The sequence below is a fragment of the Hippocampus guttulatus genome, chromosome 23 (assembly GCF_054856545.1).
Source record: "Hippocampus guttulatus isolate MCC_2025c chromosome 23, RoL_Hgut_1.0, whole genome shotgun sequence".
In the NCBI taxonomy this organism is placed as follows: Eukaryota; Metazoa; Chordata; class Actinopteri; order Syngnathiformes; family Syngnathidae; genus Hippocampus; species Hippocampus guttulatus.
In genome coordinates, this window is record NC_141283.1 from 476,813 (window position 1) to 502,211 (window position 25,399).

The 25,399-nt window shown below is 43.2% G+C and overlaps 1 protein-coding gene across 1 annotated transcript; it reads left to right on the forward strand.

Annotated features, from left to right (window-relative positions):
- Positions 1 to 411: 411 nt before the first annotated feature.
- Positions 412 to 19,025, forward strand: LOC147185563 (runt-related transcription factor 2-like). The gene is made up of 6 exons (XM_086104370.1): positions 412 to 777; positions 2,325 to 2,481; positions 5,309 to 5,413; positions 13,757 to 13,924; positions 14,485 to 14,646; positions 17,005 to 19,025. Exons 1-6 carry the CDS (start codon positions 427 to 429, stop codon positions 17,493 to 17,495), a joined length of 1,434 nt encoding a protein of 477 aa, XP_085960496.1. The 5' UTR covers positions 412 to 426; the 3' UTR covers positions 17,496 to 19,025.
- The last annotated feature ends 6,374 nt before the right edge of the window (positions 19,026 to 25,399 follow it).

The following is a 25,399-nucleotide window of genomic DNA, read 5'->3' on the forward strand; positions in this document are numbered from 1 at the left end:
ATGAAGAATTTCATTTTAAGTTGTTTTACTGCATGAATCACACCCGGCAATTCATTCAGGTTGGTTTGTGACGTACCTGGAAAGCTGCCCCGACATATTTTTTAAGCCCCCCACGCGTGGACTTCCATTTGAAGTTATTTATAGCCGCACATGCGTGGTGGCGCGCCGACTTTTTAAGAAGCCACAGAGACCACCACCCTCACCACCACCATCACCACCACCACCACCACCACCCTCCTCCTCCTTTTTCTCACACTCCCCACGCGTGGTTTTCCTCCTCCTGCCCGACTGAAAGGAGGTTTTCCTACTCGCGGTGCTACCGAGGAAGGATCACGACCTTTTTTTTTTTTTTTCCTCAACTTTTCTTTTTGATTTCCCTTCGGAGGTGATTGAATTGTTTCAATTAAATCCACCCCGTTGTTTGTGATGCGCATCCCCGTAGACCCGAGCGCCAGCCGGAGGTTCAGCCCGCCGTCCAGCAGCCTGCAGCCGCTCGCGGGCAAGATGACGGACGTGAGCTCACCGGGTGCCGGCGGTGGTGGTGGCGGCGGCGGAGGAGGAGGCGGAGGAGGAGGAGGAGGTGGCCCCGGTGGGCAGGCGGACGCGGCTTCGGCGGCGGCGGTGGTGACCAGACTGCGCGCCCACGAGAACCGCAGCATGGCCGAGATCATTGCCGACCATCCGGCCGAGTTGGTGCGCACCGACAGCCCCAACTTTTTGTGTTCCGTACTGCCGTCGCACTGGCGATGTAACAAGACTCTGCCGGTCGCTTTCAAGGTAAGACGAAGTTAACATCATTTGAATTGAATATTGTGTATAGTCATTGTACCTGATTGAACACATTTCAAACCACCCAAGGACACATACTTGTTTTGTTACTTTAATACAGTAGTATTCCTCGATTTTGGGGGGGCTCAGTAAAATGTCACTCGTGTAATATTACTGCAGATTTATAAATGATAACAGTAATTCTTCTTGTCAACTTGGCACAATGCTGTAGACCACGCCAAAAATGTTATTTCAAGCGTTACTTACGTGGGTGGGACGTTAAGAAAATAACTGCTGTGTTATTTTTAATTAGAAATACATTAAAAACTTTGTGCTGCTGTGATTTTTTATATGCAAAACACTTTTCGGGTATACGGCAGATGGATCAAACGCTCTCAGTGTGTTGAAATGTGTTGCTTGGCTGCAAAACAATCACCGTTTTTCATAATTATTTTTTTTATTACTTCTTTCGTTTTCTTTTTTTTTTTTTTTTGAACAAGCACCTCTTGCTGTCTGGGTAGTAAAAGAAGCTGTTGAATCCTTTTTTTTTTTGTTATCGCCTTCCAGGAATCTTAACGAGAATCTGAGTGAGGCTTTTTCTTGCTGTTATGAAATTAAAAGACATTTTGAAGGTGTTTTGATGTGCGTTCTGAGATGGGCTCTATAATTACTTTTGACACGGATTTGGCAAGTTGCCATATTTTGTGTCCTTCAAGCACGTGGCATTTGTTGCGGATGTGGATCAAAAGATTAAAAGCCATGTTTCAGTTTGAATAATTCCGTTGAATTCATTTGTCAGCAAATATTCCAGGGAGGGTTGCGGGGGGGATTAGCGTTGCTTTGGTGGAGGTCTGCACTCAAGGTAAATTCATAGGGTGAAATGTTTTTACGCCGGTTCCACTGATATTTTATTTGCTTAATTGATTGAATGGAAAAAAAATGTACAAAAATGAAAAGTTAATGGCTTTGTTTTATTTATTTTTTAACTGGGGCTACATTGACTGTCAGGATGCTGAAAGGACTGCGTTTCAGCCTTACTGATGAAGCGAAAGGGGAAGGAGGACTTAAAAAGATTGTTACGTTCGTAAAATAAATAAATACATAAAAAGAAGAATGAAGTAGTTTGTAAACTACATATTAAAAAAAAGTTAAAAGCTTTTCAGAATTGTTTTTTTTTTTTACTATTTTCAGATAACCTATCCGTTTTGGGGGGGGGGTGAGCCCACAATTATCATAGTGAGAGACTACATAAAAACTTCTTATCGTTTCACTTCCGCCACATGCTTTATAGACAACAACAAAAAAAAACCCACAACAGAATATATTTTGATTTAGTAAAAGAGAGCGCTGGTTCTCAATTTCTTGCTAACAAAGTTTTCCCGATAAGAGGCAACACATGCTTGCTTTGCACTTTGTCACTCCGACTTCAAGTTTACTGTAAAACAGACAATGTTCTTATTCTATGATTGGACTTAAGTTGGGGGCGTTCTCTGCCTCTTGTTCTTGCTATATTTTTATATTTATAAATTTGAGTCAGCTTGTGCCTTCACCCTCAGGTGGTGGCGCTTGGGGACATAACGGACGGCACGGTGGTGACAGTGATGGCAGGCAACGACGAGAACTACTCGGCCGAACTGCGCAACGCCTCGGGCGTGATGAAGAACCAGGTGGCGCGTTTCAACGACCTGCGCTTCGTCGGCCGAAGTGGACGAGGTGAAGACACATGCACACTCACACACACACACACACACAATGTGAACACACACACGCTCTTAGGTGGTGAGGATTAGTGGTCTCCTTTGCTTACGTGGCAACCACATAACGATCTCTCCCATTCCCAGTGCATGTCTGACTCAAAGCCACTGCTTGCACACAATCCTAATTGGAGTCGACGTACGCCCCTTCTGTATGTATCCGAATGTTTTTCAGAATACACAAAGAAGAAGAAACAGGAAGTAGTTAAAAAAAATAAGTAATAATAATAATATAAATGTTGAATCGACACATGTAGACAGACAATATAAAACACAGCCCGGCATATATTCTTTATCCTCTGTGAGAAATGATAGCATTTAAGCAGCTTGTAGTCATTTAGAGTCGACGTGAAAGTGTTTCAAGTTGCAAGTATGGTCATGAAATGAATGACTTGTACCTCAAGGCACAACTGTCTGCGTGAAGAAATGTGGTCTCAATTGCACGCATGTGCTTAAAAGACATTTGCCAACGCTGTAAAAAAAAACATGTATTTTCGGGGCTAAAACAGCGATTAAAGTTGGAAAATCTTGATAATATAAATCACTGACATCGATGGCAACCATGTTAGTTGGCGCAGCAAATCGTGCAAGTTGTTTCTGCTTTTATCTTTCAGTTTGGGTTCTTCTTTCTTTGTTGTGAAATGCAAGGAAGCCAATTTTCACAACAGCAAAACGATAAACATTTAATTGAACTGCCTGCCCAGCTTCAAATGTCATTGGAGTTTGTCGACTTGTTTTTGAATGGACATACTTCTTCCAGACGCGACATAATAAATGTTTTCATTGGTTGTTATGTAACAAACAAACCACAATCAAACCAAGAAAATGCAACTTCCTTGTTGGTGGTAATGAGCATGCCCATAAACACGATTCACTCCCCCCACCAAAGGACCTGTCATAAATTTTCTTTCAAAATATCAAGAGGTGAGATTTCAAGAGGCGGCCCGGTTATTAAAGTGTTTGGCCCGTTGCCGCGGAAACCCTTGTCACAGAATCTGTCGATAGGAAGTGACATAGGAGCCCGAGGGCGAGAGATGAGACTACGAGGTGTCTGAAATGAATACCCGGCCGCCGGTGACGAGGCAGGATGTCGATGGCACATCGGGGCCGCGACAGCCACGATTGATAGTGCAGGTAGCGTAGTGTAAGTGGATACCGTTGATCGTGGCAGTGGAAGCTCGAAAGGCAGACACAGTTGGTTCCACAATACTGTTTCGATTCCTCGAGTTTCGATTTCGTATTAGTGCCCCCACTGGCCATAAAAAATAGGGTTGGTTGCTGTTGAGTGAATTAGTTCTGCGCTCAATTTAACAGTCGTGCAAGTGTAAAAATAAGTTAACTGCTGTAATGTTGGAGCGCTGTCGCATGTGGACTCACGTTTACAGTCTGCGCGGCAGACACCCACGCGTGGACAGCTGCCTCGATGAGTCGCCACATTTAACCCCCTCGGCCCGCCTCCGTTTCCTGTCCCATACCCGGCGCTGCTTGTCGCCATGGTTACATGACGCATACCTTTTTAAGTCTTCATAGCGCTGCTGACCCGATGCCTGTGATTCACAGCATTCCTGGTGCTGACGCACACACTACCACACATAATGTTGGGATTAAAGTGAACCCCCTCGCACACTCCAAAAAAGAAGCCAAACATGCTCGCTTCAACCTGTTCATTTGTCATTTCAGGAGAAAGTTTACTGAAATACTGGAATATAAAACAAGAGAGTTTGTGTGCTTGGACACTAAATTGTTCAATCAAACTATCAAGTTTTGCCTAACGAAAGACTGCTAGCTAAATGTTAACTTAACATGCAAAATGCCACTGACAGGAAAATTAGCAAAGATGTCAGGGTTTTTCCTGGCTCAAATTGAGAAAGAGGTGGCACCACCCTAATCATGCCCCATGACGTGCATGTATTCTGTAAATTCAACTGACTCACTTTCTTTAACAGGAAACATACTTTAATTGAAATGTTCCATCCATAAAGTGGAGCAAATTGTGAAAATGGCTCCTTCAGTTGCACTTTGGAGATGTATCATCAAGCAAAAACTAATATGAAATTATTGCTTTTGAATGCATGATGTCACTCTCGGGGCCAACATATGTTGTGGGATGGGACCGAGGGGCATACAACACCGCCAGCTTTCTTAACCGGCTGAATTTAATTGTTGACAGCTGCTCGAGTGTCAACCACGATAGCATTTAGCTGTCAACGCAACCACCGTCGTCCACCAGACTGACTGGCGATGTGTAAACTTTTTTAGGATGGAGGACGAGTGCTCCTCCTCGTTTTCTGCTTGAAGCAAAGTGAAATCACTCCCTCCTGCATACGGTGAACACACACGAGACGTACGGCACGTTGTGATATTTAACATTCGGTCGAGCGATAACAATTGGCTTTGGGGGCGGCCGCCACGCAATTTTGTTTCTTATTTGGTAGTTGCTTCAGGTCTTTCCTGTTCACGGCTGTTGATGTAGCGCCTCCATTGTTGCGCAACGCTGCAACCGCAGTTAAAAGTGAAATGCAAAACTGCGAAATAGAGGGTGTTCACTGTTTAGGGAGAGGAAGTGCCAATTAAAAGAGCCCAGTCTTTCTCGGAAAGAGCACACATAACGCCGTAATGTCTCTTCGAGTCGAGAGCCTCTCTCACAAGCCGCCGTTGTCCACCATGACACCTCGCCAAAGCCTCCCCACCCCCTGTTTGTGTTGAATGTGGCGCGTTGTCCCTGAAGTGCATGGCGTGTCAACTTTGGGAATCATGATGATGACGTCAGTTTGATGTCACCGCAGGCAAAAGCTTCACGCTGACCATCACTGTGTTCACCAACCCGCCGCAAGTCGCCACTTACCACCGAGCCATCAAAGTTACAGTGGACGGACCACGAGAACCCAGGAGTGAGTACATGCAATACACACGCCCCAACATCCCAACATCAGGGATTTAAAAAACAAGTCTCGCACTTTTACTCACGTCTCCTCATAGACTCATTTGGTCACTGTTGCTAACGCACGTCCGTTCACAAACTCGACCGTTCATTGAGGAGTGAAGTTGTTTTGTCCTCGACCACACACTTCAAACGTGTTGAAATGACACTTAAACTTATTAAAACACACATCTTAGTGAGTATTCAATAGTTTTCATTCTTTAGTTTGCACAGTTCTCCAAATAAGAGACCAAGCATGTTTGCTTCAAGCTGTTTTTTGTCACTCACAGGTAAACTTGACTGTAAAACCGACGCAGAAAACACGCCAAAAATATGTACAGTATATTCAAACATTGAATTGTTCAAGTTGACTTAACCATGACCTAAACAATGAATGAACCACGATAAAGAGGCGTTTTTCCCACACTAGGCACCAAGACAATGAGGTGGGATATTCCCAAGAGGCTACACCGGGTAGCAAGAGTGCTAGCATCAGCTCCTTTTAATAGGCTGTATAAAAAGAACTGAGCAGGAAGTTGGGCGGGGGGGACACTTTACTATCGTTGAGCCGTCAGTGCCAGCTGGTCTGGCACGCAGCTGTTTGCCTCCTCCTTGAGGAATTCATGAAAAATGACGAAAAAAATTATTAGTGATGTGACAAACAAGGCTCACATGTGGCACCGGGACACAGCGGAGCCGGCAGACGCTCGCTTTAGCAAGCGACGTCGTTCCTGCCGCTAGGAACGGTGCTCGCTCTGCCAAGAACACAGTCACTCACACACGGTCACACGCACGCTCGCTCGCTGTTTGATCAAAAGCATTTCCTGTGCATCTGCTGCTGCGTGTCACATGACTTTTTTTTTTAGGCCGTTCTTTGGTGGCCAACAGATGAGACTCATCAGCAACTAATTCATGTTAACAAAGCTTTGTAGTATATAAAAGTGATGAAAGGTATTAAAATAAGGCACCCAATCAGTATTTCAACGAGACAGTAGGGGTTGAGTTTAGTTCAGGTTGCAGAGTCCCAGTGGATTCTTAAAAAGGCTTAAAAGGCTTTGAATCCATTAATCTAAACGCAAGGCCTTAACAGGCAATAAAATGTCCATACAGATATTTTGAAATAATGTACATTACTCCAAAGGATTCCCTTTTGATGATTTTTTTTTTAATTTCGATGATGTCATTCCCGACGAGTCGGCAGACTTTCATCACAAAAACACTCTTAACGCCTGAAGTCCTGTCGTCCCTAGTGTGTGTGAGTGAGCGCACGAGTGCGGTTGTGTGTGGCTCAGGACTGTGTGATTGTATGTTAATGGTGTCATTAGCAGAGTGCTGGCACAGTGCAACTAATAGGCCTCATTAAATATCATTTGCAGCTAATAGGTGGCGGGGAGTGGTCGAGCGCAGGCCCAGGTGTGCTAGTGTGTGTTTGTGTCTCAGAAACACAACAGTAGCAAAAAGCACACACTTCCTCTTGGCAGATATTCAGTTAGTCAATCAAATTGATGGTAGACTCACACGAGAGGTGACACAAAACATTGTGGTGTCACATAAAGTTAGCTTTGTGGCTAAGCGTGCGTGTGCCTTGTGTTTTGTGGGGGTCAGAGTGTTAACAACTCTGGTGAGGAGGCAGCGGTTCCTGCAGACCATATTAGTGGTTACAAACTAACCTCACACATAGACACACACACACAGTACGCACACACAGCCAGGCATTAAAATCCACTCGTCTGTATAACGTGTCATAATGACTCGTTGACAATTTTATTACCCCAAAAAAGCTGTGTTTTCTTGAGTAGTGCTCCCCAAAATTGACACAATTATTACATAATTATTTCCCTGATCTGTATTTGATTCGGTAGAAAAAAAATCCCCTCTAAATTAATTTTCAAAGGGTAAAACCTGGATCAGATAATGGTAAGGCCTGGAAAAGTAGAAAACACATCATATTGTCGATTATTTGATATGCGAGGGGGGAAAACAGGGTTTCACAATATTCATGACTCAAAATCTTCATGTGGAAATTCCCTTTTTTGCCAAAGCCAAATGTTTAGTAATTGTTGCTAGCTGCATTGTACTTGAATGTCATTTATGCTGCACATATTGATCAAAATAAACATAATTAAAAGAAATGAAATCCTTTAATCTAACATAAAAAGCAGATAATTTAAAACAGAGCCCTGCGGGACGCTAAATCCAATTGGCTGTTGATAGACATTCCCAAAGATTGGTCGTGATTGTTTTGGGGAATCATCAATAATATAAACAGTAGACAAGAGTTTAACAAGCAGATTTTACGATACCAATATTTTGATGCTGAGCAATGGGTCAAAACATTATGGACGGCTCTCAGCATGAGCTCAATAATCGGATCGATCACCATTATTATTAATATCATTGTCTTACCTGATTTTGTTGACATTTTATCTGGTAAACAACACTAGCTACTGACACTGTACACTAGACAATCGTGGGACGCATTTTGAATTTCTATTGTAAAGTTTTTGTCTTGGATATCATGAGATGAATGAATGAAATTCCATGGAAAGTTTTAGCTTCATCTAAAATTTATAATTATTATACTTATTTTTTAAATTGACTGATAGGCCAAGGCATTTTTAGTGTGTGTAAATGTGGAAAACAATTTATTTTGAAGAATAAATGCATCTATTTTTTGTGTATTATTGATTTCTTTACAATAAATGCATGAATGATTTTTAATCAAAATAAATAAATAGAAATTTTCAATTCAACAATATTACAGGTATAATGCAACAAATATTTTCAAGACTCTTGCATTGTGGTTCGCTGCCATCATACATTTCCTGTTGTTTTGCGTGTGTGTGTCATCAAACAACAAATCAGTGATAGTTGGGAGTCACACATCAACAATAAATCAATAGCAACAGAGTGAGGAAGTAGACTGAGAAGAAAGAAAGTAAAAAGCTTTTTCGAGACAGCCAGTCAGCTGTGTGAAGTTTTTTCAAGATGTGCCAAGTGCGTGCATGTGAGTGAATGAGTGAGTGAGTGAGTGACTGTGTGTGTGTGTGTGTGTGTGTGTGTGTGTGTGTGTGTGTGTGTGTGTGTGTGTGTGTGTGTGTGTGTGTGTGTGTGTGTGAATGAGTGAGTGAGTGCATGTGAGTGCATGTGAGTGTCTGCGGGCGCATGATTGTGCATGTGTCACACTAAACACAAAATCATTCAGCGGGCGTCAGAAAAAGTGAGGAAAAGAAATAGAAAGCTGTTCTCCCGTTCTGAATCATCTCTAATGTGTTTTTGCATGAAATCATAGTATCGCCTGGGGGAGCTGTCCTGGACGTCTATATACATAAGTGTATAATGTACGTGTGTGTACATGTGTGTGTGCGCGCGCGCGCGCGAGCACGTTTTCCCTTCCCTGGCCGGACCACACAGATGCCTGGCAGCGTTCCACCGCAGTCAGCACGGCTCCTTTTCACTCGTTTTTTTCCTCTTCCTCTTCCCCCCCTCCTCTTTTTTCCCCCTTTCTCGTCCCTCCATCTCTGGTTTTATCATCTGCCCTCATTTCTTCCAATCCGTCTCCCCCTGATACCAGACCCCCACGGCGGACGGGCGCCTGGCTGTCACCCTGCGCTCAGCCCAGCCGAACTCCACACTTTTTTCCTCTGGAAGTCATCCACTGGAATTATTCATGACGTCAAAAAAATCAAAACGGTGGTTGTGAGGCCTCAGAATTTAAAATAGAACTGGATTCATGGATGATTGGCATCCACGTAGACGTGTAGTGAGACTTTAGTGCGCCACAAAACATGCTTGCTCAAGCTTTAAACTGACTCAAAAACAATACGGCAAAAGGCAATGGTGAAATGTGATGATAACCATAGAACTGAAATGGTTGTGAGGAAAAAGGTAGGATTGATGGCCACAGTCAGCCAAAGGAATGAAAAGTACCAAGAATTAAAAGTTCCACTAAACTCACAGAATTGTGGGGACAAAAACAGAGGCAAAAATATGATGACCAAAAATGGCTTTGCATCATGGGACAATGAAGCACAATCTTGAAAGTGACTTAAAGGTTATGAAGATAAATTTGGGGATTTTTTTTTCTTGCCCATGACAATATGCATATTTAATAATTTGACGTCATTCCAATCTGTCAAACGGTAGCGCCACAATTCAGTACCTTGTTTAGTGCCACAGTGTCTTTGCTTCTTGTTTAATCCATTTATCACACCAGCGAGGCGTGTTTCAACCAGCACATCTTGAGTCTCACTTCAAATGTATTTTGCTTGATTCCTGACAAAGCCGGGCTTGTTTTTCTAACTGTCAAGGCTCAGCAATGCTAAGCTAAGATAGCATTTGGAGTTTTATGTTTCCATTACATGACGTTAGCCCCCATAAATCAAGTGCAAACCCACAAGTCTTACCACTTGACATTATTTTGCTCGATTATGGACAAAGCTACGCTTGTTTTTGCAGCTCCTAAATGCTAAGCTAAGCTAGCTTTGGCATTTTGTGTTCTCAAATGCCTTCAAGCAGAGTGTAAAGCTAGACCAGCTGTCTACATGCATAAAGGAATTCCAGTGAAAGAGATCACTCCAGTGTTTGTCTTTCTCACAGTTTTGCCATTAATTCAGCAGACTGTAGTCATGTGTGAAGAGGAGGTATTTTGGACTTGAAATAAATCATAACTCACTATTAAGTGATGTTGAGAAGACGTTAGCTTGTCTTAGCATAAATAAAGGTAAAATCCACAAGTCTCTATTTAAAATGTATTGTGCACACAAATGCATTTTTTTTATCCAACTCGGATTAAATGAAGTAGTACAACCCGTATTGTTTTGTGTTTTTTGTTATTGTAAAGTGTCCTTGGGTGTCTTCAAAGGCGCTTATAAATAAAATGTATTATTATTATTATTATTATTATGTATCTAAGCTATACTAAGATAGCTTTTGCAGTTTGTGTTTTATTAAGTTTCTCGATTTATTTTCCTTGCGTCTGGACAAAGCCGGCCTTGTTTTTCCAACTCCCAAGTCTGAGATAAGCTAAGACAAGAGCTTTAAACGGAAGTGACAGGGTGACATAATGTTAGCCTAGCTTAGCATAAATTTAGAGGAAACCCACAAGTCTGTTTGACATTTTGCTCAATTCTGGATAAAGTCATGTTGATTTCCCAACTGTCAAGACTGAGCAAAGCTAAGCTAGCGCCGGCAGCGGAGCGTAACTCGCCTGGCTGTCACCACATATCCCAGACACGAATGGTCACCTTGTCCGTGAAAGAAAAACCACCTCCATTAATTTTAATCACGCCACTTCTTTATTCTCCTTGCCTGCTTTTCTTTTGATCAGATTAGAGCGGCGCGCCACAGAGCTTCAGTTAGAATAATAACTCCTTTTGGATCTAATTTCTTCCGACGACTTGTGAGCGAGCGTTGGCACGCGGCCGCCGAGTGGTCGCACATCTGGTGCGAATCTGTCCTAACTTCCGGCCGCCGGCTGGGCCGGGGAAGGAAGTGGCAGGGACGGTGCTATCGCTAATCTGCAAGTACAGGCACTTATTTCCTGTGCATAAGTAGATTTTAAATACAATTTATTATTTCATTGAAAATAGCATGAAAGACACGGCAAACATTTTGGGAGCATAAGTTGAGCCAATGCGAGCGAGCTCTTTGTAAAAATAAATAATAAAATGCAACGTTTAATATTTTTCTTTCCTTTACCTCAGGATGAGTGCTCTGGAGCGGTGGCAAATGTAAAGCTCACCCTGAATGCAAATTTTTGCCAGGCAACACAAAGCAAAGAATTGAACGTGCGACAACTGGAAAAACACGTAAGATGAGGTGCCTATAAATCCAGGCATCGCTGTACTTGCACTTTTCAATAATTGGCCATTTAGCACTTTGCCAAGAAAATAACTGAAGTTAGTTTAGCTAGTTACCCGTCTGAGGTCTGTCTTCACATTTTTCTCTTACAGCGCTCTCATGCATATTCCTTTGCCGCCATTTTGTGAAAGCTATAGACATTCGCAGTACAATGTTAACCCTTTTCACGATTCGTGGCAGGGCTTGGTCCCTGTTTCCACGAATCGGGGTTCACTGGACTACTTTTCCCAGAGTCATTTCTCCCCCCCCCCCCCCCGTACCTTTACTCGTAGCCATGTACAGTGTGGCGTGTGGCTACTTTTGCCATCTTTGTTGCTGCTGCTGCTGCTGATGGTGATGATGGGAATGTCGGGGACTTTCCCCAAAATCGTCCAGCCCCCTATTTTTTCCTAGTTCTTTTGAAACACCCCGGGCTCATTGCTCAGCTGCCTGGCTAAAGTTTCAATAAAACAGCTGAAACATGAGCTTGGCTCTGGCATTGAAAAAGGAATAATTAAGCCCCGCAGAAGCCATGATAAGCATGTAGTTGTGCTCAAGGAGGTGCAAGTCCACCCGACAAGTAGAGGTGGCTCAGTACTGACACTCAATCCTGAACCCGGCGGTTATAGACACTCTGAATGAAAACCCGTAAGAACCGTAAGAGCCAACGATATCGCTTGGAGGGTGGGGGGGGGGGGGGGGGGGGTGCAGCAACGGACGATGATAGAGCGGGTAAAACACTGTCATGAAAGCTGACGCTGCAATAGCAAAGCAGTCTTCTCGTGTTTGCGATTTAAAAGTCCAAACAGAATAAATCAATTTGTTATTAGTCAGTCACATGGCAATGAGTTTGTTATTAAAAGACAACTTCTTATCATTCATGGGAACTCTTTGCGGGGAAGACAAGAAGCCCTGCGGCAACAATGTGAGACATGTGATGGGGGTGTGACGGGACGTGGTCGGGGGATGTTTGAATTATGCAATGTCTTATGCCTTAACTTCTGGGACTTTTCTTCCCAAATGAAAGGCCTTAATTATCTGTGCAAATTTCATAAACACAGCGAGCAACATGGATTTGCTTGGAAATACAGAAAGTTTTATTTATTTATTTATTTATTTTCCAGTGGATGCGGGAACCATCCGTTCATTTAGGCATCTATTACAGCAGAAGCTACTGTTTGAGGAATCGCACAAGATAAATGACAAACCCAACAAACAATGTGGCTTTATTTGACTTAGTGTCAATAATTGGACCAATTTGTACATATATGACATTTTAACTTTGGTGGGGGCGACGGGGCGCTTATCTTTTTTTTCTGGGGATGACATAAACAGCAATTTTTCTGAGTACCTATTCAAGCAGGCTACTATTTGAGGAAATATGTTTTTAAAAGAACCTTATTGCAGACCTGTCCCCATGATAAAGGGTGATTACACTGTAAACTAGCCTAGCTTAGCCGAGCTTTGCCACGGTGGTGTTTGAGCAACGTCCGAGAACACAAGGAGTAAGAAAAAGCCGGTGCGACCTTTGTGAAGGTTTTTTTTTACTCCATGTTGCCTTCCAACAAACTCGACCTGGTTAGGTGTCGTCCCCTCCGTAAGCAGGTTTATCTGGATTGTGAGTGATCCTGCCGATTGTTAGCGAGCCAGCTGGAGTTGTGCCAAAGCGCGGCGGGAATTCCGCTGCTGTCTGAAAGCTGCGCAGCATCAAAAGACAACAAAATCAATGTACTTGCCAGTGCGTCCACACCTGAGTCTAGAAATAAACGCCATACGAGTGAGCACGTGGCCCATTATGGGAACGAATGCGTGTGCTAGGTACAGTAAGTCACACCTCTGAGGAGTGCAAGTGTGACAAAGGGGTGTCAAAATTTTGCCAGAGGAATGCAGGAAGACAGCGAGGCGAGAATATTTTTGGCAGCGCGCGCGACTCCTGTAGGGATAATGGCGGCGTGGCGTGAGAAACTCTGTTTACCTGATGAACAGACCTCAGCTTAATGAGCGTACGGCTTCCTCTCTCAGTCGGAGGATCCAGATTCACTCGCAACTGAAACGGACTCTTCCGGGAATTTCGGAGGCGGGGGCGAATAACTTTCTCTGTCAAGCTTAAAGACTAGTTCACGGTTATCTGACATTTGAAACATTAAAAAAACATTTAAACTCTGGTTAGGGTTTCAAAGTAGGGTTTTAAACGGCAGTTTGGGTTTCAAACTTCGGTTAAGGTATAAACTAGGGTAAACGTTTCAAAATACAATTTTAAATGAGGATTAGAGTTTCAAAGTAGGATTTTAGACTCGTGTTAGAGTTTCAAAGTAGGGTTTTAAACTAGGGTTAGTGTCACAAAGTATGGTTTCAGACTCGGGTTGAAACTTGCATTACCTTCACTATTAGCTCATATTAAGTCTCGACATCGAAGTCTTTGGAACATGGCATATTTTCAAAATGTAACCGAAGCACTGCGCTGCGTCCTCAGGGCATCGGCAGAAGCTGGAGGACCCTCCAAAGTCGGGCCTGTTTTCGGACCGCCTGAGCGAGCTGGAGAGGATGAGGGTCCGCGTGGCGGTGCCCGCCCAGGCCCAGCGACCGGCGCTTAACACGGCGCCCAACTCGTTCACGGCGCAGGGACAGACGCAGATCACCGGTAATACTTGGAAAAATACATTTTTTTCCCATCACTGTTTCATTCAATTCATCATGTAGAATATAATTTTTAAAAATAGGGCTAAAGAAATAATTGAATTCAAGCCGACGTAGCACTGCAGTAGAACGCAATTTTCAAATCGCAGTACGCTCAAGCAATAATCATTGAATTAGTAGGAATTGAGAAAATAATCGCACACTAAATCGCAATCGTGATATCGGGGAGGGGGTGGGATGGCAATTACAACTAGCTTTCAAAATCGTTCAACCCAAAATAATAATTAAAAAAGAAAACCTGAGAGTGGTTTATTTTATTATGAAAATGTACATCGTTTACAGGCACATTTTAATGACTTGGCCCATGTGTCCGCTTTAAAACATCAAATGTGGCCCTTGAGTGCCTACGTTTTCCCACCCCTGCTTTTGCTGCTTATTGACATGCCGCTGCGACAGACAGGAAGTTGTTTTCCGGCAAAGTAAACACTCTGAAGGACTCAGACCGAGTCCGTCAGACGCGCCGTTCACGCGTCACTGACTGTTTCCTCCTCTCCACTCCACCAGACCCGCGTCAGTCGCAGTCATCGCCGCCGTGGTCGTACGAGCAGACGTACCCGTCGTACCTGAGTCCCATGGCGTCCCCCTCGGTGCACTCCACCACCCCGCTCTCCTCCAGCAGAGGCACGGGCCTGCCCTCCATCAGCGACGTGCCCAGACGCTTGCCAGGTTGTTCAATGAACCGCCAGTATTTAAAAGCCCGCATGTTCACGCAAATGAAACTGCGCTAGTTTTTTGCAAACACAATTTAGACCAGCTAGCAGAAGTAAGCAAAGGTGTTCAAAGTGATGTTAACAGCGCGACCGTCATCCTTTGATCCCAGAGGGCCTATCTGGCAAAATAAAAACACCAATAAAGTGTCTTTCTCCGCGATTGGCTGCTCTTCTGCACTCCCTCACGCGGCATCGTGCCAAATTGCATGAGTTGGCTTGTGTGTATCCGGCTTACATTTTATACACCCAAAAATAAATAAAAGTGAAGCGCCCCTTTTGAAGTCCCAGCATGCCGCCAGACAAGTTTTCTGTCTGAACACCTGTTGACTCACTGCCATCATTCAGATGCAGTCAACTTGCCTTGTCGGCCTTGATGACTTTGGAGTTTCCCCTGGTCGGCTTTCATTTTGTCACGCTTTGTTCCCGTTCATATGAGGTGCCCTGTAGACTCAAAAGAACATTAACCTCTTGCAGTCACAAAAAAACAAAAAACAAACACGTAGTCATACACACCCAAAACCTATCACACCCAACAAAATCTTGTCACATTTACCCCCCCCCCCCAAAAAAAACCACATAAATGAAAAAAAATACTACATTAAAAAAAAAAACACTCATCACAGCATAACTTATAGACGCCAAAGCAACTCTCACCCACACCACAAAAAAAAACCTCACACTCAGCAAAAAACAAACCAAAAAAAAAAACTGTACACTCACACTACCAACTCTCACAGCCACACACTCATTCATGACCTCACACACACCCCAAATGACATGTGGATACCTTGAAATACTACAACCTGACCGCACAAATGTGCTACAGACACACAGCTGACAACATTCGTGTCATGTGCTTCAAATAAATGCTTTAAAGGTATAGGTTAGAAGATATGAAATGTGGTGCAAATATGTTGCGTTAGCTATATGGAACCTGGAACATGAATAACACATTTCAGTCTTGATATATTACATATCATCTAATTATAGGTAATGTATGAGAGGCATCCATACATTAAATCTCATACTGTAAATATACTACATCAGAGCTGCAATCGAGAAACGAATGTGACCCGAAGATGTTACACAAGGGGTCTTTTAATTAGCATCATATGCTACGTGACGCTAACTTGCACGTCAACACGCCGAGCCCCTCCGTTTCTCTCTGCGAGGCCTCCACCCCCTCGTTCTCATCCTCTTCGCCCCCTTTTTCGCAGCAGACGTGGGGACAGGGAAGACGCCTCGTGATTTATGATATGAATTGCTGTAGCTGAACTAAACCACTGAGGGGGACAAATAGGAGGGGGCCCGGGGAATAAGGTATGGGGAGGGCTAAGTATGGCATGGGGGTACGGAGTAGACCTCCCATTCTCCATAAACTCTACACCCAGCGTCGTGCTCACCACAGCCAGTTAGTGGTTTAGGGAGGGTGGAGGGGGGGGGGGTAGTTTTTATTTTGGGGGATGTAGCACACACACTTACACACACACTCGCTGGAGCCGACGGGAGGCGAACGTCGGAGCCACATCAGAGCCGGGGTCCGCCTCATTATGGATCTCATGGAAACTGTTTCTTGCACAAAGTGTTTCCACATGTGCTGCTCCACATTCAACACACAGACACACACAGACACGCACACACACACTTTTCTGGGTGTAGATACAGCACACACACAGACACTCGCACACGTAAATATGCGTAAACATGCAAACGCTTTGTCAGCGTCGGCCGGCGAGACAGAAGATGATGAATAAAACAATACAGGCATTTTTAGTCACATTTTTATTCCACCCAAAGGAAATCATGGTAAGAGAAAAAAAAAGGGGGGGGGGTCTGAATTTTCTGCAGTCTTTGCAGCATTTAAACGCTTTTAACAGTCTTGTAAGTGCAATAAGAAGTTAAGCCTTGTTTATTAAGAGAAGAAATGAGATCCCCACTCCTCGAGGACCTGACTCCAGCTCCTGATTCGACTCATTTTGGATGGATTTTAAACATTATTTTTTTCTTATGTTTAAAAAAAAAAAGATTTGTTTATTTGTTAATTGTTTTTAATTGCCAAAAATCAGCCCATTTTGGCTGATTTTTAAATAGCCAATACCTGCCAAGTAATCGGGACCCCATTTTTATCCAAAATTGCTATTTTCCTCAATTAAAAACACTGAAAAATGGACTGGAACACATTAATGGCATTTAATTTCAATTGAAAAAAAGTTTTTGATAAAGTCATCTATTTATTTACGAGCTTGGTGAATTTAACTGGTAGCCCCTCGTCTCAAGGCGCTAACATTTGTTGTTGTTGTCGTCTTTCCTTCAGGTTCTTCGGACCTGAGCCCCTTCCCGGGCCAGTTTGAGCGCCAGTTCCCGGGATTGTCATCCTTGGCGGAGAGTCGTTTCAGCAGTCCTCGCATGCACTACCCGGCCACCTTCACCTACACGCCGCCCGTCACCTCGGCCATGTCGCTGGGGGGCCCCCACTACCACACCTACCTTCCTCCGCCCTACCCGGGCTCCACACAGAACCAGAGCGGACCCTTCCAGACCAGCAGCACCCCTTACCTGTACTACGGCGCCTCGTCCGGGTCCTACCAGATCTCCATGGTGTCGGGCGGGGGCGGCGAGCGCTCACCCTCGCGAGTGGCCCCCCCGCCCTGCACCAGCGCCTCCACGGGGACCTCGCTGGTCAACCCCAACCTTCCCAGCCAGGGGGACGGCGGCGTGGACGCGGGAGATGGGAGCCACAGCAACTCCCCCACCGTCCTCAACACGGGGGGACGCATGGATGAGGCCGTGTGGAGGCCCTACTGAATGCCTGACTGAAAAAGGGATTTTTATTTTGTTGAAAGCAGCTCGTCTCGACTTGTGCAAACTTGTCTTCCTGGAATGTTTGGACCAAAGCGCTCGGAGCGGCAATAAGCAGCACATCCTTCCGAATAGACTTTTTTTCAAAATCTTTTTCATACCAACGTGGAGGAGGCACAAACTCCAAAGAGCAAAATAATATGAATTACACTACCATATTGAAGTCGGATTTAAATGACATTTAAAAATATAAATGCGAGAAGAAAAGTCAGCAGCAACTTTTTACCTTGAAATAATAAAACTTTTCTTGAAAATAGGACATTGCATCAGTGGGGGAAAAAAATCTCAACTATGACTTTTTGACTTGAAGTGTGCCATTTTTTTTGCATTGTATATTTTGATATATACGATTGATCGATTGAAATATACGAATGTTTTCTTTTTCGCACATCTGTGATTTTTTTCCCTCAATTTTATAACAATTTTTCCTGAAAAATGTCTTCTCTAAGATGAAACATTTCTTCTTGAAAATGTGCAACTTTTTTCTTAAATATACACTTTTTTAACAAGTGAACTTTTTTTTAAAGTACAACTTTTCTACATGTACCTTCTAAAATTATGAAAAAAAAATCTCAAATATGACTTGAGAAAACTGTTTTTCCAAGTCTACAATGTATTTCTAAAAAGCACAACGTTTCTCAACAATATATTTTTTCTCTCAAAAATACAATTCACCCCCCCCCCTTGAATTATATTTTCAAAAATGTCTTGAAATATTTTAACTTTTCCTAAAACATGCAATTGTTGTCTTGCAAGATTCCGATGTTAATGTGGTAGTGTAATTGTTTTCCTTTTCCTTTACGTGTCCTTCCTCCTAATTGGTCCTTCAAGGCTTTTTATTTTCCGCATTAGGCATGAATTTTCTTTGTTTTTTCTATACGACAATACAGAGACGCACTGAGCAGCGAGACTTATTTAAACGTGTATATTACAGGGCGTTCCGCTTCCTGTTTAACTTATGAAGCCATAACTTATGTAATATTGTATTTTTGAAACTTGACTCCTCCCAATACTTTTGCTGCGTCTTTATGACTACATTTTTCAAAACGGCAACAACAAAAAGCTGGTAATTTAAGAAATAGAGAAACTACGGCGGTACCCCAAGATGCGAGTGCTACGCCGACAGCCAAGATTCAGACAATCAGCGTAGTTCCAATAAAAGAGCTCAGGACCCGAAGATTTGTTGTTGTTGTTGTTGTTGTTTGATACGTGACGGCTTTGAGAAAGTTGGTCAGAGTGTTTGACACTCATGTTGTTTCCTTAAATAATCTTGTTTTTCTTTGTCATGTTGATGCCATCTTGAATCAGTAAAAGCACTTATTGATGGATACAAAAGTCATGTGATGTCATCCTGTTGCCTGATTGGCTGATCAGAGTCGGCAATTATCTTACAACACACACTTGATCTTCCAAAGTCTCCTGTCACTCAATTTTTGTAGGATTTTGTACAAAAAGCAAAAGGGGGTAGTAAGTAGAAAGCGTGCACATTTTTCTTTTCAGCAATATTTGAATTCTACCCTTTGGCATTAAATTCCCACGGTTCGACACTTTTGCAAACTTTTGTACAAAACTAAAAACAAAATGTAGTGCAGTTTATTACAAATCACACCACACTTTTTTTTAAAAATAAGATCATGAATGTGCTGGATGCTTCCAGCGTGATCTCACTTCCTGTGCTGCATTCCATATGCCAAAGGTGACATTTTTTTGTACAATTTTGTACAGAAACAATTGATCGAAATAGGAAAGAGCCCACATTTTTGTTAGCCTGTTTGGAATCTCACTTCCTGACTGTTTGCCATTCCAAAGGAACTGCTTGTTACAAAAATGTAGGAGAATTTTGGTCCAACAATGAATGGTAATCTGCGATTGGCTGGCAACCGGTTCAGGGTGTCCTCCGCCTACTGCCCGAAGACAGCTGGGATAGGCTCCAGCACCCCCCGCGACCCTAGTGAGGATTAAGCGGTTCGGACAATGGATGGATGGATGGATGAATGGTAATTAGTAGCAAACACAATCTTTAGGGTGACAACTTTTTTCATGTTTTGATTTTGGCCAGTGGGACTTCACTTCCAGCACATTTCTTTTCACAAAGAACCTTTTTGTATTCTAAATTTACTATTTAATTATTTTTAAATATATTTAAAATGCACTTTTTAAAGGTTATTTTTTTAAACTTTTTTTAAAATTAAGAAATTTTTTCTGACTTCCTACTAAATTATGAGAAATGAGAAGTTAACTCGCTTTCATTTTTTAAAAATTAGTCACAGTATTTTAAAAGGATTTTTTTCTATTCATCAATCATGGACAGTGTTTTACACCACTCGCGCTACAATAAACCTTCGTGTCACATACAGTTGGCACAAAATGAGATGCAGACATCAATGTTGCACAGTCGTCATCAGATCTGTTGGGCTCTATTATAATAAGTCATTTGGGAGTGCTTTATTATTGAAGGTTGGCATGCAGAGGGAATCAAACATTACACACAATCACATACCTGCTATTTCAGCCTGAAAAGTCAAAAGTATTTATGTTGTAACTGGAGAAAGCAAATAAAAAGCTTTTAGATGATTTGATGGATTTTAATGACATTTTTCCCCCCTCCCAGATAACTAACATCTGGCCTGATCTCCAATTTTTTTTTTTTTGGGTGCGTCTTGATCCGTCTCTTTTCATCTGATGTGTTTTGTTTTCCCATGCTTGTTGATGTGTGACACTTTAGGATTTGCAGGAATTTAATCCTGGGAATTAATTTCATAGATTTCATTTGTCAGGACCTATACGCCCCCATCATGCCCGAATAAGGTCATCAAGAAGTGATTCATCCAGCTTGACTTTTCCAATTGACTTTTAGTGAACGCACATTTACTTGTCTTCAGAGACGCTGACATGGTGTGGAAAACTCAACTACAATATATTTTCACATTTGTGCTTTTAGTAGAAGGCTACGGCATGCAGTAAGTTAGCACTGACTAATTATGAAAACTAGTGCAATACCTTTTGCAAAGCTAATATGCTGAAGTGATGCATTTTAACTGAGAGACTGACTTTGGGTTTCAGAGAGGAGCTAAATTTAGCCGTGGTTATTAGCGGAAAGAATAGCGTTTTCATGTACATGCGCACGCGTCTCAGCAACATCATTTCAAGGTTGTTGTGTCGTGTCCCTTTAAGAGAGCTATGTAGAGAGTGCGCATGCGTCGTGTGGTGGCGAGCGGGTCCGTCAAACGATGAACTCGGAAGTGGGTTCCCTTGGTCATTAGTGGTTCGTTGGCCAGCTAACTAACTTCAAGCTACGTGTTTAGCACTCCGGTTTGAATGAAACCCATCTCTTCTGTCTATCAAACCGCCGTCACGCTTGTCAAAAATGTTGCACCAAAGAGAGCATCTCCTCAGCTAGTTAACTTTAGCCGTAGGATGCTGTTGATTGCCACAGGTGTAGAGGATTTTATTTTCTACACCTGTAGACGGAATGACTTGGAATCTTGCAAACATGACGCGGAGCTTCCAGATGAAGGCAAGCCATCATTTTAAACTTTAAAGTCAAACTTTTTGGTGTTTTAGGAGTGATCGTGGCTGACTACTGCTGAGGTTAGTCTTTTTGTGGCTGTCAGTTGGTGTGTTGAGAGCACAAATTAGCAACTAATTCGTATCCCAAACTTTTAGTTCGTTTTTTTTAGATTCATGCTATCCCTAATTCGGGCCACAAATTAATTAGCATTTTGTGCTCAGGTCGTATCTGTGTTTTTTTCCACCAGTAATATACGATGGGTGGCCCTTTTTGGGGGAATAAATGAGAAATATTTTCACTATTTCATCATCTGTCTGTCAAAGTACTGTTGTTACTTCGACTTTTCCGCGTGGTGTCACCATGGAATCGTTGCTTTGTCTGAGCGCCAGTTGTCTTTGGAAGATGGCGATGGCGGCAATTTTTTTTTTGGGGGGGGGGGGCAGTGGCTTAGTTATGCGTCGCTCATCCAGACTCCAGCCGCCGTCAAAGTGGCGTTCCAGAGACGGGAGCAGAGACACGGACACGCTGGGAAGCTGTTTTACATTATTCCCAGACATAATAGAGCCAATCTGAGTGTTCACATGAGTCGGAAAAAAAGAAGTGGGGGGGGGGGGGTTATGAGGGGTTGAAGCTTCACCATCCATGTGTGTTTTCTGATGTCAAGAACATTCTTGGGATTTCCCTGAATTTAAATTATTGTGGAAGGGAAAAAAAATCCCGCTGGTTATAGTTTGACATTCCCGGCGTTGTGCAATTACATTGATTAAGTTAAAACAAGCCAGACGCCCAAAGACATTTGCATCAGTTCACTCGTGAGAGGTACACAAGGAGCTTACTGAAGGTCTTGTGCTGTTTTCAGTCCACAAGTGCCCGCATCGTAAAAATAAATCTGTCCTGTAAACTTGACACGCCACAGAGAATAGTGTTGCTCACAACCCTGCCAAATTTGAATGATTAAAAAAAAAAAATCTGAGTTTATGATGAAGCTTCAAAATCCAGCCATTCTGTCTTCTCTCTAAAGCTCCGGTCGCTGCAACCGCACCCCTCTCAAATGTCAATGAACAAACGCAAATCTTTCTTGTGCCTACACATCCCTATACACTTGAGCCACAAAAATATATCCTTGAAACCTTCAGTGGCAGGAATATATCGCAGTGGGCGCCTCATGCCATGATGTGATGCGCTCAACACCAGCTATCTCACGAGCGAACAGGCTTCCTCATTCCTAGATGTTGTGGCACATGGTCAGGATGGTACCACCTCTGTCTCAATTTGAGCCAGGAAAAACCATGCCAGAGGCATCTTAAATTGACCCCACTCCGTCAAAAGCAAGTGTGTACTTTGGCGCCCCCTAGTGGCTGTTGAAGAGCCTGGCCTGGGTGAGGTGGGCTGCCCACCCATGGCGCCTTCCCTGGAGCCAAAAGGCAGGCTAGGTTGTGCTTATTAAGTTAGCGCCGCTCCAACACATTTTTGCCTCCGCTAGCTAAATGAATGCCAGATCTCAGTCGGTCCCCGATTCCCGGCCCCGCCCGGCATGCAGACACCCCCCACCCCGTTCAACCTCGCAGCCCCACCCCAATACTAACCCCGGCCACCGAACCCAACCGATCAACCCGACCTCTCTTTGCTGACCCAATGCGAGAAATGATCAGCTGTCAGGAATAGTTCATCCAGGCAGTCGCCCAAATCCTTGCAGAAGCCAGAAATGAAAGGTTTGAATCAGTCAAGCAATGTGGGAGGAGGAAATAAACTCAGCCATGCCTTGAGATGCAAGTGACGCAATTTAGAAAATTTTCGAGATCCGATCAGCCATAACAGATTTACTGTCCAACTGCACAAATAGAATTACGCGTATTGACAACAACCACAAAACGTTGGCTTTGAAAAATATGTTCATCTTAATGCTCGTGAACAATGCAAAGCACAATTGACTGATGCTAACGGTTAGATCGATCACCGCGATTTTTAACAGCAATAGCTATTAGAACACGATGGAATAACATATATAGACAGATCAAATAACGTTACTCGGGCAAACAAGTACATTCTTTATTCTCTATATGAAAACTGTCAGAGTTTATTCTGTCACTTACAGTAGAAGTTATACTTTTTGGTTTGTGTCTCCATAACTGTAATATAGTGCTTCCTGGTGTTAATTATTTTTGGGTTTTTTTTTTTATAGTACAATATTATAGCGTGCCCCCCCCCCCCCACACCCTCTCAAACTGCTTTTTTGGGGTCTGGGAAAACAAAGAAAAGCGTGCTTATTGAATCAACTTCACACGTGTAATAACATCTGCCAGATCTGATCAGGCAGTCAATCGTGAAAGCGATGGCGTCAAATTTCAAAGTGTCAGGACCATGGACAGCGACCAAGTGTGCGAACAAAGGACCCCTTTGTCGGCGCCCCCGCGTTCACGTCACTGTTTGGAATTAGACATCATCCCAACTGTCAGGCCCAGGCGGGTACGCAACACGAGGCGGACTGAAGCTGCGTGCCAGGACTTCATGCGGAACAGGCCTCGCACACACGCAGCCAGGGGACACAAAGGGAGCACCCTAAGCCGCCCCCACCCCCAAACCACCCTTTGTGCGTTAGTGAATAATGGACTGATAAATGTGATTGTTGCTGCCCACACATGGAGATGCACTGCACTTCAATGTGACTCGAAAGAAGAAAAAAAAAAACCAAACATGGAGAGTCAAACCCCACCATTTGAAAATTCATGTAATTCTTCATTGTTGATGTTTTTTCTTCTTCTTCTTTTTTTTTACAGAATAAATAGCAAGTCCAAATTTAGACATGCATGCTTTCAGTGTACCACCAGAGTGTTCCGCAACATGCCAAGCAGCACTGAGCGCGACTGGAAAAGATGCTGCAGTAAGAAGAGGAGGCAGAGGTCATCAACAAAGCTTCACTTGTGGTCAAGAATGTATGCCTGTGAGTATTATTGTATGCGCTATTTGTGTACACACACATACACACCCCATTGTTGCTCAATATATGTTTAGAGTTGCCCATGCTAATTTCCATGAGTCTGCCAATTGGTTTTGCGTTATTGGGTAACGTTAAGCAAACTTTCGCGAGGCTAAATGACATATTTTGGTTTAAATGTACAGTGTCAGATTCTATTTGGTGTCATGTTTCTCCGTACAGCGTGAGAACAGGCACTGGGGAATTATTTTTGGAAGTGTGGAGTGTGGTTTATCAAGTTGAAAGCATCTAGGAGGGTTAAAAATGCACGTGGGTCGGGAACAAGTTCCCCATAACTGAGGTTTTCCTTTAGGGTCAATTGTGTGTTTTGGTTTTTTTCAGTGACTGAAACTGGTCAACAATGACTAGGGGGGGGGGGGGGGGGCATTTTTTTAGATTAGAGGGAGAATTTTAAGGCCAGCAGCCCTTTTCTTTCTTTCTTTCTTTTGGCAGAAGACGCAACACTTGAATCACTAATCATTCTTGACAACAAACTCTTCTCTTAAACAAGGCCATGGAAGGGGGATATCTTGCTTCTCTGAATCCTTTGGCTGATCATTGTCAAAGTTCCTTGGTTCACGTTCCTTTCCGCTGCTGTGCCTTTTTTTTCCTGGCCAAAAAAACCCCAATCTCAAATAATCAAGACCTCCACTGCTGTGCCTTTTTTTTTAAAAAGGAAGATTGAAAAAAACTTAAAGCCTATTTTGACAAACTAATGACGAGCAAGGACGTCCTTGTTTTCAAATGTATGAAGGGCAAATAAAAAGTCCCAAAAATAAATACTCAAGTACTGACACCTGAAAAATCGACTTACTTGAAATATTGTGTGTATTTGTTTCATCCCACACAGCGAATTAGCAAGCACCGAGTCTCGCGTGGTACTTTTTACGCTGTGGAAACGCCAGGCAAAAGCGGGCTGCCTGCGTTTGTTTTCTCTGGCATCAAGTTAGCAGCGCGGAACCACCGCGCAGAATTGGGTGAGCGCTTCTTCAAGTGAGGGAAAACTGGAGACGGCTCGCGTGGCGGCGCTCCTCGGCTTTTCGGAGACAGGAAGGCATTCGAGCTCTGGCATGAAAGCCTCCTTCATTTGTAGCCGTCAGCCGGGATCCCAAAGGATGGGATTTTATTTGCAAAGTCAGCATTAAAATGCTGGACCTTCACATTAAATGTTCCAAACCACAGCACGGGCTAGAAGCTTGTTCGAGGCCCAGAAGATCTTCAACCTTTTAGGCTCGAGTTGTAAATAGAACTTTGGTCATTTGTCTCCCACCTCGCTTCCTTTTTTAATGACGCTGTAATTGTGTTAAGGCGATTTTTTTTTTCAACTTCAGCACTTTAATTGCAGTGAAATCTGATTAATCCATT